Source organism: Seriola lalandi, unplaced genomic scaffold (assembly GCF_002814215.2).
Source record: "Seriola lalandi dorsalis isolate HSWRI2012SDOR001 ecotype SW California unplaced genomic scaffold, Sedor1 jcf7180002054947, whole genome shotgun sequence".
Taxonomy (NCBI): Eukaryota; Metazoa; Chordata; class Actinopteri; order Carangiformes; family Carangidae; genus Seriola; species Seriola lalandi.
Genome location: NW_019525498.1, coordinates 163,418 through 179,268, shown reverse-complemented (window position 1 = coordinate 179,268; position 15,851 = coordinate 163,418). Strand labels below are relative to the sequence as shown.

The 15,851-nt window shown below is 39.3% G+C and overlaps 1 protein-coding gene across 2 annotated transcripts in view; it reads right to left on the bottom strand.

Moving 5' to 3' along the window:
* LOC111645254 (serine/threonine-protein kinase D3) overlaps window positions 1-14,997 on the bottom strand; it is a 33,982-nt gene extending 18,985 nt beyond the window's left edge. For both annotated transcript variants that reach the window (XM_023394377.2, XM_087170403.1), the window contains exons 1-2: window positions 14,741-14,997; window positions 11,577-12,241 (exon numbers count right to left, since the gene is read on the bottom strand). In XM_023394377.2, coding sequence (XP_023250145.1) covers window positions 11,577-11,885 — 309 coding nt within the window. In that variant the 5' untranslated portion in view covers window positions 11,886-12,241; window positions 14,741-14,997. The remainder of the gene's footprint in view (window positions 1-11,576; window positions 12,242-14,740) is intronic.
* Between the last annotated feature and the right edge of the window lie 854 nt (window positions 14,998-15,851).

Below are 15,851 nucleotides of genomic sequence, written 5' to 3'. Positions count from 1 at the left end.
TAATCTGTTCTGTGCTGCACTCATGCCATTATCAGAGAGACTAAGTGTTCATGGAGCCCAGTAATCCTGGTTCAAAGGGGGGGGGGGCGCAACACACTAAACAACATCCGTCCCACACGCCTACGCCCACGCCCACGCCCACACACACATATCTGCAGGAAGTTTATATGCATGTATGTATCAAAAAATAAAGAAGGGAACTAGAATCAGCTCCTTGTGGTCGTATCCCACTCAGACCAGCTCCAGGTTACATCTCTGTCATAATGACAGTGAAGTCATGAGTAATGACTGTTCCGTCAAGGCGTTACTGAGATATCGTGTTGAGAATGGGACATACAGACAACCTGAAAACAAAATGGCTCCTGTTCTGACTGTTGCGGAGAAATGAAAGCATTACCTGGGCTGTATCATTAATCATCATTAATAATTACAGCCATTAATCACCTGTTGTTCGTCAGTGAAGTGGCTGCTCCTCCTCTAGTTTTAAATCCTGTGTTTCTACTTTGTTTCTGCAAACCTGAAAATGTACTAACGCCAACATCCGGGAGCAATATGATGGGAGAAAAAAATTAAAGAAGCTCATCGAATATGCTTTTAATTGGCACCATTAAAAGTAGCCAAATTAGGTTAGCAGTTCCAGTTTGCAGTGCACCCATGGGTGTACTGATAACCATCACTGTGTCACTGTGATACTGAGGAAAACTAAAAAACGTGACTTTTCTAAGGCGAGTTCTGAAGCGCCTTTCTTCAGTGATTGATAAGTGGATTTATGGAGTTTTATTCTCAGTGGACATCAGACATAAAGACATCTGCCGGAAGAGTAAGTCACACTGAATGAATAAATGTGTGTTTCATGTCTGTGTGTGAAGATTTGACTGAGTTATGACTCTTGAGAAGAAGATTCTTCGTCGTCTCCTCTTTTGTCTCCGTCCTGCTGAACGTCCGCATCCATCACAGACCAGATCTCATTTCACGAAGGTTTAAACGTCCAGAACAATGAGTTTAATTACAAAAGGTGCCCGATGAAGATTTAATTCCCAGCTCCCCCTGTGATCTTAATCCCATCTGAATGAATGGGGCTTAATGGGTCCAGCTCTGTGAGGCTGTAATCACTGCAGGCACACGGGAGCTAACATGCTAACAATGACAATGCTAGTGTTAAGGGGGCATTACTTCCTGCTTCCCCTGTCTGTTAGTGTTGTTAAAATCCCCTTCACTATAGGAAACAACAATAACAACGAGCTGCAGCCTAGACGCTGAAAATGGAAAAGTTTTGATGAAGATTTGGATCTTGTGTGTTTCTAAGAAATTCAATCAAGCCGCAGCGTTTTTCCCCCTATAGCAGGATGCTAAAGGTCGCTGTGAGATATAAGTGATGCTATACGAGACTAAACCTCGTAGTGTTAATATTGCCACCTATTTTATAGCTTTAGTCTTTTCATGTTGTTAATTTTGATAATTGATAAATCGTTTTTAAAGATTCGCTGGTTTTAGTTCCTCAAATGTGAGAATTTGATGCTTTTGTTGATGTGATTTGATATTAAACTGAAAATCTTTGGGTTTTAACTGTTGGTTGAATAAAATGAGGGATTTGAACACAGGCATGTTTCACTTTTTTCTCATATTTTATAGACAAAATGATTAATTGAGAAAATAATAAGCAGATTAATCAATGACTAGTTGCATCCTTGACATACACCTTATTTGATAGATTTATCATTTAGCAGTTTTTTGTTGGTATTAAAATAGAAACCTCAGGTGTCGTTTCTTTTGAAATCGACTGACAAACAGCAGCTGATGGTGTTTTCCATGTTTTCTTCACAGCGGTTTATGAAACATCTGGACCGGCAGCGGCGTGAAGAGCACAAACAGATAAAACAGCCGTTATCTCCCACTAAAAGCTTTTCAGCTCCAATAAAACTCTTCAGCTTTTTCGCCACACGTGTGCAATTAGCCGCTAAAACCGGCTGATGGGAAATATGAAGGTAAACAGCCGGGCTCCTGTTTTCCCTCCGCCCGCTCACGCTGCTGTCACCTCGCTCAAGAAACAACAGGAAGCGGCGCCGAGTGGGTCAAGGTTATCCGAGTGTTTGTGTGGGAGTTTCATTCATGCGCCTGTTAAGAGGCTAAAAACCACCCACACACACACACACACACACACACACACACACACACACACGGAGCTGCATTGAAGAAAAGTCAGGTTTTGATTTGCTCTTTCACATCTTCATTGTTCTGTTTGTTGTAATTTTGTCTTTGATTTTATGACACTAAAATACTGATTTCATCCCTTCAATTACTTAGAAATTAACCCTTGAATTAACAAGTTGTGTCACAGAAAGTTTCGAAGGTCCCTTCTGCGAAACCTTGAAATGATTAGTTGATCAATCAATTTGTCAACTAACAGAAAAATATTTAGAAACTCTTTGGGATTCAGTCTTTTTCAAGCAAATACAGTGAAACAGTGCCACATATTCTGATTTCAAACCAGAGCGTTTCCTGCTTTTCTTTGTCACGTATAATTGCAAACTAAATTTTTTTGGGTATTTGAAATATTGAAAATAATGATTAGTTGCAGCCCTGAAGCTTTTATTAACTACACTGAAAAAAATACGAATTTCTCTCCAAAACTGAGTCATAAAAGTCGTATTTCAGGAGAAATCAGCTGATGTTTATTCTTTCTATAAATGAGTGTTTACATCCTGAAACAAGACAAAAAAAAAAAAAAAACGCAAAAAAATTTGTATTTTGGATTTATTGTTGTTTCTATGACAGATTTTCCTCAATTTACGACTTGAATTCTCACATTTAAGACGCATGAAACCAGCGAATTTTTGCCTTTTTTGCTTTAAAAACGCACACACACACACACAAACACACACACACACACTGCTTTATGTTCAACATCTGTGACCGTGACCACAACAACATCCTCCCTCCTCAGAGACCTCAGCTGTGTGTGTGTGTGTGTGTGTGTGTGTGTGTGTGTGTGTGTGTTTAAGTGACCTCAGTGTTTCCTCTGGATTCATTCAGCAGAAAAACGACCACACAGAAAAAAAAAAAAAAAGTTTCTGGCACAGAAACTCAACTAAAACCTACAGAAGTTTGAGATTTTAGAAACGTGTCCGTGCTGCTTCGAGCTGCGATGTTTCATTGATAAAGTCTGAAATCTACAGATTTAAGATTTTAAAATACACAGTCTGTTCTGGTCTGTAATGGACTCAGTCTTCACAAAGTAAACTTTATCTGAAAGCTCTTTGTCTCCTGATTCTGTTGATTAAAGTATCATTGAGACAAAATAAAAATCCCTGTTGACTGTGATAAAGTGCAGCGACCACCAGTTGAACCAGAACTGGGAGTGAAACAGGAAAAAAACATCATGTTCTGCTGCATAAAAACCACAGAGGAAGAACATGAAGCGCTCTGTAAACTCCAGCTGAACGATAAACACCTCCACCTTGTTCGTTCTACACCTCTACTGTCTCCATCGTTTCTTTCACTGATAAATAAGATGACTCACTCAGGTAAAATCACAGTAAAGTTAAAGCAGCTCACTGTTGAATTACATCAATATAATTAAAAAACTTTGTTAGATTTTAATGGTTTATGACCAAACAACATCAGATAATAATCTACACATTTCTCTACAATAGATGAAGATCACATTTACTTTGTGTATTTTAATCCTTCGTCTGAATTAACAGCTTCTATCCATTAAACATCACATAAACCTCCACGTCTGCTTTTTCTGTTCAAATGTTAAAAATCTGAAGGAATCTTCTTGTTTCAAACACAATCTACTTTTAAAGGAGGTTTTATTTGAAATGAGTTTCAAGTTAATGACATTTGGTTTTATAAATATTCTGACTAGTCAAAAATAAAAACTAGATAGTGAAGCTTAAACTTGCAATAACTGATTATGTTTGGACACTAGCAGACAGCAGAAATGAACCTAACAACTTAATACAATGAACAATGTGCGTATTTACACATCCAGCAGTTACAGAGCAACATAATCGTCCGTTTGTAGTCGTGTTTGAGATCACCTGATGACTGTGAAGCTAATATTTCTTCTCTTTCAGCTCTGTTTTTGTTCTCCACCAGCTCCTGAGGGGAAATCTGGCTCCTTACCCGTTATAAAAATCTCTTCTAGCTGCTTTAAAATGACAAATTTAAGACTTTCCTTTCCATTGACATCACTGTGAGACACTCTGGATGAATAAATCAGCTTAAAATAATGAAAATAAACAAAATGTTAAGTGTGAATATAAACTGATAAAATATAATTTTCTTGGTTAGAGATAACGTCAGTGATGGAGCCCTGTGAGGTGACACTGAATCATTACTGTAGGAGGTGATGACCTATCGTACAACAGGTGACCTCAGACTCAGAGATCACATGGTCAACCACAGGAAGACAGCTGCCTAACCCAACGACACACACACACACACACACACACACACACACCTTCATTCGTAAGTAGAGAAGCATTTTGATTTAATGTAACAGGAATTTTGTTTGATTTTTAGACCCTGTGAGTAAGTTTACAGTCACAGGTTTTAACATCATGATTCATTTGTGCTGATAAGAAACGAGAAGTGAAGGAAACCTGCTGCTTTAAGAAAACACAGGTGATCCGAGGTCATGAGACATAAAAAATCTGACGTGATGCCCTTTAAAGTGCAGTCTGGTGTCCCACCTGCACCACGATTAAAGTTTAGATGCAAATGAGCGACAGATATCCTGATTAGATCTGATCCGTTAAACAGAGTAAACATTAAACCCAAAACCCAGTTTCCTGTTTCTGATCAGATGACGATTGGGGAGACAGAAACAAAGCCACTTCCTGGTTCTTATCAGAGCAACAGGTACAGTCGGTGCAGATGAAGGAGGACGGCTAGAGGTCATGTGTGTGTTGACATTTAACGGCTGCATGTCAGTAAATGTTACTTGTGCGCTGCTGTGATTCAAAAGGTGAGTTGGGACTTTTTATGCCCTGACCTCAGACTTCCAGGCAGACACATCCTCCACGACAACCGCTGCCAAACAGAACCTTTAGTTTATGTATTTGCACAAGCAGGGGAAAGCACGACATGACGTGCTGTAGTTTAAATAATTTCAATGACAGTAAAAAAATCTACTTATCAAACCTTCCTGCTGAAGACGGACGAGCTTCTGGCAGGTAAATGAAGCCGTCAAACCGACTGACGTGACTCCTGATGTGATCTCAAAGGACGTAGGTTTGCACGGATGTAATTACAGATGCAAAACAACTTTCCTCTCACGTTCAAGCTGGGATTCATAACTGAAGTATTAAAAATATCGTTTTAAAAATAACAGTTAAAGAGGCCGTTTGTAAGTTTTCTCTGTTGCTGAACGGGGGTTTCTTGTCGGGAGTGGGTGGTGGTGATTGTCCCTTCACGAGATGGAGACCAAACAAGAGCTAAAATGGGAGTAAATACTGGATTTACATTCAGTAGGTGAACTGAGACACAATTCAAAATGAATGCCGACGTTGCTCTGTGAGTGCTGGATGTGTAAATAAGCAACTGTTTGTGATTTTACAGCAGGTGTTGCTGCCTAACAGTGACCACAACTTAAAATGAATGTAGGTTTAAATAAAACAGAACAAGTGTTTGGATTATTTTACACAAAAAAACAATAAATAAAAACAAGCTAAAAAGCGTAACTCCATTTTTTCACTTTTTATCATCTCCATATCACCCGTTTATTCCTATACTGTGTTTGTGTGTGTTTCTATACAGCATTATATTGTTTGTCCTCCCTCTGTAACTCTACCTTACTTCTGTCCTGCTTTTCACTCTTATTGCTATTGATTTGTTTGTCAAAGCACTTTGTAAACTCTGTTTTTAAAGTTGCTATATAGATAAAGTTATTATCTTATTTTATTATTAATAGCAAACATGTTGAAATCATCCTGCAGCAATGGAAGATTAGAAAAAAAGGATTTAAGGACACAGATAATGAGAAAAAACTGTGTGATTATAAGGAAATTACAACAAGTAATTACAACTGTATCCACTGTGGTATTTAGTCTGTTCCACCATTTCATTTGCTAAAGTTTGAAGTATAAATATAGACATTGTGTATAAACCTACAGAGGAAGCTGTCATCTAAATGTCTGGTTACATTTCTTATCTTTGTGGCATCAAATGTGCCACTTTTATTAGATGGTGTGTTTATTTATTTAAAGTTCCCGTTGCTTGTGTTTCACATTTAACATTTCAGAAATTTGGCTTCTTTTGCTAAATGAGAAAAACAGGTTTTGTAGGAAACATTTCAAAAAGTATTGGAAGAATAATAATAAGAATAATTTCAGATTTCAGACCTAAACTTAGGAATCAGTTGTAAATAATTTTCAATAAATACCCTGACAAAGTTATTGATCTTGTATTTCTTGATATGAGTTTAGGATTTAAATACCGTTCACAGTTCTATGTAACCTCTAGTGGCCATTAGAGGAACTGCAGCTCGAGGCTCGTTAAGACTTTATAGATGATCATTTACTCGTTTAGAGTGAGAGCAGCTCAGGTTAGAGAACTTGAAGACTTAAAAGTAATTTATAACATGATTTAGTTTCAGGCGGCAGCTGTGTTTGTGTGACGTTCAGGGTCAACAGGAAACTTTGTGCCTTTCCGAGGATTTTTTTTTTTAATCTAATGAGACGACAGATGGAGCTTGAAAAGTTAAGCCAGGGTTTAAAAACATTTAAAAGAGAGTGACGCTGTTAACGTCCATTAATTCAACATCTTACATAAAAGAAAAGAAACGAGAGAATTAATCCTCTTCATTTAACATTAAAATCACATTAAAACAATCACAGAAATTAAGATAAACCCAGCACCTCCTGCTTGTATTAACTACTTTTGTTCATTTTGTGTCTTTTTTCATTTATCATTGTCATTTATATAATCCAAATATATAAACACGGTTGAAATAAAAGGAAATCAGATGAAATGGAAACTAAATTCAGCTGCTTCTTCTTCTGCTGTTGGTAGAAGACGTACGTCAGAGAAGTGCTGACAGTGAAGCTGTTTAGACAACGATAGTAAATAAATTCAACGTCAGATTTATTCTTGTTGTTTGTTTGCAGCTGATAAATGACAAAACTATAAAATGAAAAACAACAAACAGCTCAAACATTGCACGGCTCCTGTTTTCACTTATTTATTGCATCAAAAAAAGAAAAGAAACGATGACGTCTCAAACACCCTGCTCCTCTTCAGACCTGAAGATGGAGCCCTGCAGTGCGATTGTTGTTTTATTGTTAGTTTGTTTTTCGACCATATTTTTAGCTTGGATTTGTGTGTACACCTTCAGTTTGTAGAAGAAGAAGGAAAACGTAAAAGTGGTGTAACATCCCATCAAATATGTAAACGCATTACACTCCTGCATGTCAGTATCATTATTATTATTATTATCACCCGCCATATTATCATCATCTCGTCTTCACCACCTTCACAGACGCTGCAGTTCTGACATTTAAGAGAATTTTTAAGCAAAAAAAAAAAGTTTGATAATTTGTTTTATTCTTTAATTTATGAGTAAAAGTTTGATGAATACTAGTCCAGGTTGTTCAGTTATTTATTCACCTGATCAGAAATAGGATGACGATGGAAAAGAGAGAGAGAGACGCAGAGAGAACAAAGAGACATTCACTGTGTGTCCTTGTAAATCATGTCAGGTACAAGCTAATGGCTGCTTTTAGCTGAAAACCTCCAATCTCCATTAAACTCAACAATGTTTGTCCTTTATACTGTTATACTCAGGGTTTAATTTGATCAGTTTAAATATCAAACTGATGAAAACAGTTTGTCTTTAGCATTTCAGGAAAAAATGAAACAAAAAAAAAATCATACACAAGTGGAAATACTCCATCTGGAGTTACGAGGTTTCCATACGACACCAGCGCAGTATTTAAAAGCTCTGTAGGTGGGTCGAGCGACCATTAAAACACACTGACATCTCTCCATCTCTCTTTTCTCCACCTGAACCACCACCTGGCCTTGGTAACCACAGAAACCGGCAGAGAGGAGGACATGGGTCCCTCACATCGCCGTGGCGACAGAGAGAGAGAGAGAGAGAGAGAGAAAGAGAGAGAGAGTGAGAAAGAAAGAGAGAGAGAGAGAGAGAGTGAGAAAGAAAGAGAGAGAGAGAGAAAGAGAGAGAGAGTGAGAAAGAGAGATGCTGGTTTTTATGTTGTAAATGGTGGTTCAAGGTCCCGGCTGCTGGAATCACTTTCCCTTCAGACCTGTGGGACGATGTGGCCTCAGTGGAGCCACATCAGGTCTGTTCTGTTCTGGACTGACTGGACCGGACCGAGTCTGAACAACCCTGATAAATAAAACACGGTCTGAAAACTCCAAGTCTGTACAGAGCGTTTTAGGATCCTCATGTATCCAGCGTTTTCCACAAAAACAGGTTTTAAATTCTGTTTTTTATGTAAAAAGAAAAAAAGACATATTTCTGCCATGTTTACACATCTGTAACTTCAGTTCAGCTAATGAGCTATTCTTCACTGCAGGTGGTAAAATTACCAACACTGTTTTCTGACTTTCTCACCTGCTGCTGCTGCAGCCCAGGTGAGGCAGCAGAGGAACCACAAACAACTGGTCGAACACCACCCAGAGAGTTAAAGCTGCATTAACAGATTTTTGGCCGTTTGAAGGCAGGAGAACTTTACAAGAAGCTGACAGACAAACAACCCTGACAACATATATTAAAGTGTCTGGTCTCCACCAACTCCTGAGGAAAACGTGTTTTTAACAGCTCTACGTTCCACTGTCGTCACCAGCTGGTAGAGTTATCTGACTTATCAAGTCACTACCTTTGTCTGTTTACTGTTGGAGCCTGAACCACGGCAGTAAATGTGCCGTTTAACCAACACCATGAGCTAAAAGAGGCTGAAAGACTGAGCCCTGTGTGTGTGTGTGTGCAGAGAGGGTTGTCAGTGTGGCAACCTCAAAGGGAGGGGAACTTCCCTACTTCCCTAACACCTCCCCCCTTCCTCCCACAACACACACACACACACACACACACACACACACACACACACTGAGTAGAGAAGTGACATAACAGCAGTAAACCAGAGTTGACGCTTCCATCCAGCCTCATACGAGGTCTCAGCCTCATGATGTGGACACAAAAGGGAGGGAAAAAAACGATTCCAGTCATCGTGTCCTCCTGCTGCGAGCTCCTGCTGCGAGTCCTGCCCCGGGGTTTAGGGTCGGTTTAGAAAATTAGCAGGTAGCTGTGATATTTACACACACACAAATCCTCCCATCACTGCACCCAGCAAAGCAAAAACTACTATAGTAAACCGCTACACAAAACCACTGCTCAAGTGCAAGACCTGTCACAGGCGCAAGAAGCTTAACAGGAGAGGACTTTTCCAACAGGACAATCATCCCATAGTTTGCAGAGAAGAAATAAGTAAAAACTATGATCTGGAGAATGTCTCCTTGATTTGAATCCAATGAGAAGCTAAGAAGAATCATCTCGACTTGTATAATACACACCCAGGAGGGTCGAATCTGTCATCGGAAATAAAGGCTAAGATACAAAATCTTAAATATAAGAGTTAGTTTTTAAAAATGGACCTTCATTTATGGTTTAATTTTTAATATAACCTTATTTTTGGCTAAAAATAAACAAAAATGTATTAAAAGGTCCCATATTTCACAATTTTCCTGTGTTTTATTTGAAGTGTTGATCCATAAGAAAATATATTTGTGGTTTAAAGAACCAAAAACCATCTCAGTGTAGTTTTACATCTCCTCTCTCAGGCTTCTCTCTGGAGCTCTAGTAACAACAGGTCGGTGAGCCAATCAGATGAGAGGAGGCTCTGAGCCTCTCTTCTGATTGGCTGACTGTTTTCTGAGTGATCCAATAAAAATATAGCAGATTTCAGCTTAAACACTCAAAAACTCAAAAAACCAATTCCTGCAAGGTTTGGATGGTGGGTCCAGGTGGGCGGGGCTTGGTGACAGCTTTGTTGTGACATCACAAAGTTCCAGAAGTCCTGACGGCTGGTTTTAAGGCTCAGTTTCTGAATACAGGCTGTGTGCATTTCTCTGTGGACTGAGGCTTTGATACTTTCACAGTATTAATATAGAATCTAGAGCTGATCTATAATCACACTACACATGGACACAGACCTTTAGACTATATGATTTATATTTAAATGGAGAGGATTACTCAGTTTTGTTGTGAGGATCTTGATCTTGGACTGAGAATCCTGTCTCCAAACCCTGTGAATTTTCTTTTCATGAAGCCATCGTTTCCACACAGAATAATTTTAGAGGAAGTGAAATTACACAGTGCACAGTGAGAACAATCAGCAGGACCACCCTGCTGCTTCTGCAACACAACACACAGCTGTTAAAGAGGAAACACAGAGCGCTGACACAGCAACAACGACCAGGAAGTGACATTCCCTGTGAGGAGACTTTTCCTCTGCTGTGCCTGAGAACACAGAGTGACAAGACACAACAAGTGAAAGTGTTTGACGGCAAACACTGGCTGTCCCAACAATCAATCAATCCATCAATCGATCAATCCACCAAACAACCAATAAACGAATCAGTGAAATGCTGGTTAAGTAACGACAGTGGGAGAGTTACTCGAAGAAGTTCAAATGAGAGCATCACCGGGTTTTCCTCCACCCATCACCATGCCCTGCAAAGCAGGTGGACTCATTTGGTTTGCTGCAATGTGTGTTCGTGTGTGTGTGTGTGTGTGTGTGTGTGTGTGTGTGTGTGTGTGTGTGGGCTGACAAATGCATTTAGTGTGGTAAACACAGGTGGTGGGTTCAGCGTGAGCGGTAAAACCAGTAGATGGTAAGAAGATAAAAGTCGAGCCTGGAGCGGATGCCTGAACTACATGAGTTTCAGGTCTGACATGACGGAGAGGTTACACCAACTTTTACCAAAACTCTGTCCAGCACACAGACGGAAAAATAGAACTGAGATTTTCTCATAATTATGACCTTTGGTTCTTATAATTTTGAGCTACTATGTTTTGTTTTGGAGATATTATGTGCAAAAGAAAGTCACTTTCCTCTCCAATTAGCCAGTTAATTAGTTAATTAACAACCTGTCTCATACTAGCATGTTTGTCTTTGCTAGTTTACCATGCAACATAAACTGGGGGTGTATCCAGGTAGTTACGGCCGAGTAAGACCAGAATTTAAAGGAGCTATATGTAAGTTTTTGCTACTGCTACATAGCTAACGTTAGCATTAGCAGCTGATTACTTACCAGTCTAGAAGAAATGTTGCAAGTTCAGCATCAAACTTAATTTCTAAACTCGCCAAGAGCTGTCACAAAAAGCAACGTCAATGTATGCTAACATTACATCATAAGCATGCTAACTAGCTAGCCCTGTCTCATCAATTTCCGATACCGAGTCACTGTAGCCTCCTACTGCAACGTTGGCTGAAACTTTTACCAAGAATGGTAAGTGAATAGCTGATAATGCTAATGTTAGCTATGTAGCAATAGCAAAACTTACAAAAAGCTCCTTACAGAAGTCAAATGCAGAGCTCTAAGTTTACCTTCTGGTCCACGATGGAGCAGACGAGCTCCCTGACAGCAGACAGCGAGTGCTCTCCGTGGTCGAGGGTGACCGTTTCCCTGGTGAGTCCGATCTGGAGCAGGAAGGAGACGCCGTGGATGGATCCCCGTGAGTTTGTGGGGCTGGGGGCCGTCTGGCTGCCGTCAGACAGCCGGCTGCAGAGGGTGGCGGGCGGGCTGGGTGACGGCGATGGAGTGGGCGGGGCCACATGTTGAGGGAGGACGGGGAAAGACCGAGGTGAGGCCGGTGGCGGCGGCGGCGGTGGCGGCGGGCTGTTTTCGGCCGACATTTGCTGCTATCTGTGACGTGGTCCGGGCGGGAGAAAGGCCTCGTGGGTGAACGACATCCAAAAAAAGAGTCCGACTGCTCGGGCTTGTTCGTCAGCCGAGCGTTTTCTGCCCCCTCGTTTGACCTGATTCACATTTATCACCAATAAAATCCTGCAAGGAAAGTTTCCTCCCGCCGCCGGGCATCTCTGAGGCAGAAATGAACCAAAAAAATAAAAGGTCTGTGATCCTGGAAACTCAACTGTAAAATGTTAAATCCTCAGGCCTCCTGCTGGATGAAACTCTTGATCACGTTGTGAGCAGCAGTGGATGGAAACAACCATGAAAGATCTGGAGTTTCTCTTTTCACTGGGAGCACCTGTTGAAAATAATGACAACACATTAAAAAATAAGTCCCTCGGTTTATCTCCCTTCTTTTTTGCTTTTAGATGTTTCAGTTCAGAAAGTGTTTAAAGTAAGGCTGCATGATATGCTAAAAAAAAAAATCATATGGCGATTATTATTTTATTTTTATTTTTTTATGGCGATTTATTGCAATTTCAGTTAGAATGATCGTTCTTGCTTTTTTTTTTTTCTCTGAAAAGAAAATATAAAAATTATGATGATGACGTGACAAACAAACATGTTTCTTTACATCTGCAGAATATGATTTGTAGTCCGGGGCGTCTCTGTAGCACCCCAACACTCAACACTGAACTTTTGCTAACTGAAAATTGCAGCTCCTATAATTTGGATATTGCACTCTGCCATGTTGCGACTTCGATTAATTGTGCAGCTCTCATGTACCTGCACCTGTAACCGACTCCCTTCACAAGCTGTGAAATAGTTTGGGAGTCGACACAAGGACAAGAAAATGTTTGTGAACCTTTTGGAATTGAATGGATTTCTGCATTGATTGGTGATAAAAAGTGATCTGATCTTCATATAAGTCAAAGTATAGACAAACACAATGTGTTTATAAGCTAATATCACTGAAACAATTCTAATCTTCTGTGTCTTTATTGAAAACAGCCTTTAAATATTCACAGCAGAAAAAGCAAGTGCACTTGGCTTTAACAACTGATTGAACCTCATTTAGCATCAATAAGACCTGCTCAGTGTTCAGGAGGAAGTCTGGACAGTTCTTCTGGGTCTGGACTCTGACTGGACCACTCCAGAAGGGGGATTTTCTCTGTCTGTGGTAGATTTACTCTCATGTTTAAGGGTCACTGGAAGAGACCTTTATAAACTCGATGATGTGGAGCTGTCCGGGTCCAGAGGCAGCAGAGACCCAGACCCTGATGCTCCCTCCACCCTGCTGATGTTTTCATGTTGGTCAGACAGCTGCAGGTTTGTTAACTCCTGACTCCACTTAGTTTTTTTTTTAATGCCATTAGTCGAAGGGTTCACATACATTTTCCAATCCACACTGAGCTTGTCTGAATGATGTTTTCAATATGGACAAGAACACAATGATGTGCATGTTCTTAGTAGAAACAGATAGTGTTAATAGATTGTATTTGGATATAAATGCAGATAATTCTTAAGGGTTCATTTATTTTTTCTTTAAAAAGTATACACATGTATGTCACTGGCCCATGTTTCTTTTGTATTAACAAATAAAACAATAAAAAATAGATCATGCAGACATAAAAAAGAATATCCTACAGATTAATATAAAAACATCACACAGCCGTGAAGCCCTGATCCTATTAAAAACATGTTTTGTCCTGTGTTGAGTGGAATTCTGAAGCAATCTCAATGTTCATTTCTAGAATTTCAAACCACAAACTTTAATGTTTATTTGGTCTTTGGCTGGGGATGAAAACCCTGTCCTGTTTCAGGTGTCACCATCTTCCCTCAACTCATACCAGACAAACATGGCTCAGAGATACTGAACCTCAAGTCAACAAGTCATGCTCTATAATGATAATTTTAAGAGGCAATTCATTAGGATAAATTCAACATACTGTAGGCTACTGCTTGTATATTACTGTAAGACACGACATGACATCATAGCATAGTGCCAAATATTATTGTGCATCACTCTGCTCCAGACAACTACAACTCTGCAGGAACTTTATGGATATTTTTTATTTCTGACACATCTGCAAAACATCTGCTGACAACTAATTAAAAGCTCAGTCAAACCAGATCACAAGAAAATTACAAGGATAAAGATATTCTTTCATTTTTGGGTGACAGACCCTTCAAGCCTCTATAGTTAAACCAGACAGGAAGGCTGATGTATTATTATTAGACAGACTACAGCTTATCTGGACCCACCTACCTACAATTTCACATTGTTTGGTGTAATTAAGTAGTTTTTATATATCCTTTAGTCTGACTGGATTCACTATTTATTGAACTTTGAACTCTAATTTGTTGTAATTACATTAGTTAGCCTGCATTAGTATTTGCATCTACCAGCATGGTTTAAAATAACATCTCTTCTATAATGTTTTTGGACAAATGACAAATAAATATAATGAACTAAACTACATTTTTAAAGAGAAAACAAAAGATTTAATTCACTCAAGTGTGTTAAAGTCCATTTAATTTAATGATTACATGAACACATAATTAGACTTTTTAGTCTTGAACTTCTACACAAGAGTAAAAGTATATTTTTATATTCATTTTTCTTCATATTGCTCATCTGACTTTTCCAGAGTAACAATGGAAAATCTGATTATACTACTGTAATGGTAAATGTAATGGTAAACAACTGTAATGTTATCTCTGCATGATCACATCTGGATTTTCTCTCATAATGGAGACATTAAATTGACTGTGTATAACTTTGCAACAGGCTGTAAACCTGCAGGCTATTTCTACAGACTTCACTCAGATGAAAAGAAAAGTTAAAGGTAACTACCTCTGGGAACAGGGCGGTCTTTCCGCTTCCATCGCGGCTGAAACGAGAAGAAAATGCGCCTTAAACTCCCATCAAGTGGCGGTTTGGACACGCTCAACGGTCCAATTCAACGGACCACAGTCCCGGTTCGGCCTGTGCCCTCGGTGCTCCGAGTCTGGAAGTGAGAGATGACCCGGGTGGATCGATCCGTTATAGGTTTTATTGTCCGTGTCTCCAAACTTCCCCCTGACAAGCGGCGGTGCGACCGAGCAGCTGCAGCTTCATGCGGATCTGATTATCACCGCGGCGGATTCTCACAGACAAACTCACAGCGCAGAGGGAGGAGTGATCGCGAGAGGTCTCACTCTGACGGGATTTCCAGGGACCGGACAACTGGCGTCTCTCTAAAAACATCCACTGAGATTGTAAAAAGAGGAAAAAGAAACTATGATATCAATAATACATTTACAGATTTACAACAATCTGACCAACAGCTGACCATCAAGCTAAGTGTTCTGGACTGTTTACTACATACTACTAACTAACTAACTAAATTATATATATATATACTTTTTGTCTTGATTATAGCTTTTAATTGTTTCATTTAAATACTATTTTTCATGTATAGACTGTGATTTATATGACTTTGATTTAGATTTAAAGTGTCTTTTAATTTGCTAGATGATTGGAGAACTTTTGTTTTTTTTTATCATAATCTCTGCCTCATACAAAAAATATTAAAAGCAATGTTGTTGAAACTGTCTCTGGTAGTGTAAATATGCCGAGCACTAATTCAACAGAGATTACTTTGTTTATCTCACTGCTCCTGACTGACATTTTACATATTTTTACATAACATGCTAACGTTGGAAATGAAAGGGCGCGCTATCGGCTAGCTAACATTAGTTAGCTAAACTGTAACTTACGGCTACAGTTAGAAAAACTAGCTAACATCAATTAGCTGAACTGTAATTTACGGAAAAAATTTAGAAACTATCTAGCATTAGCTTCCATCCGCAGATACTTGACAGTCTAATTTAGAAACGGAAGGTAAGAAAGTAGACAGTTAGCTGCTGCTACTACTTACATTTACCTACTGTCTCAAAGATGCTAGCGAGGTACCAGCCGTCCA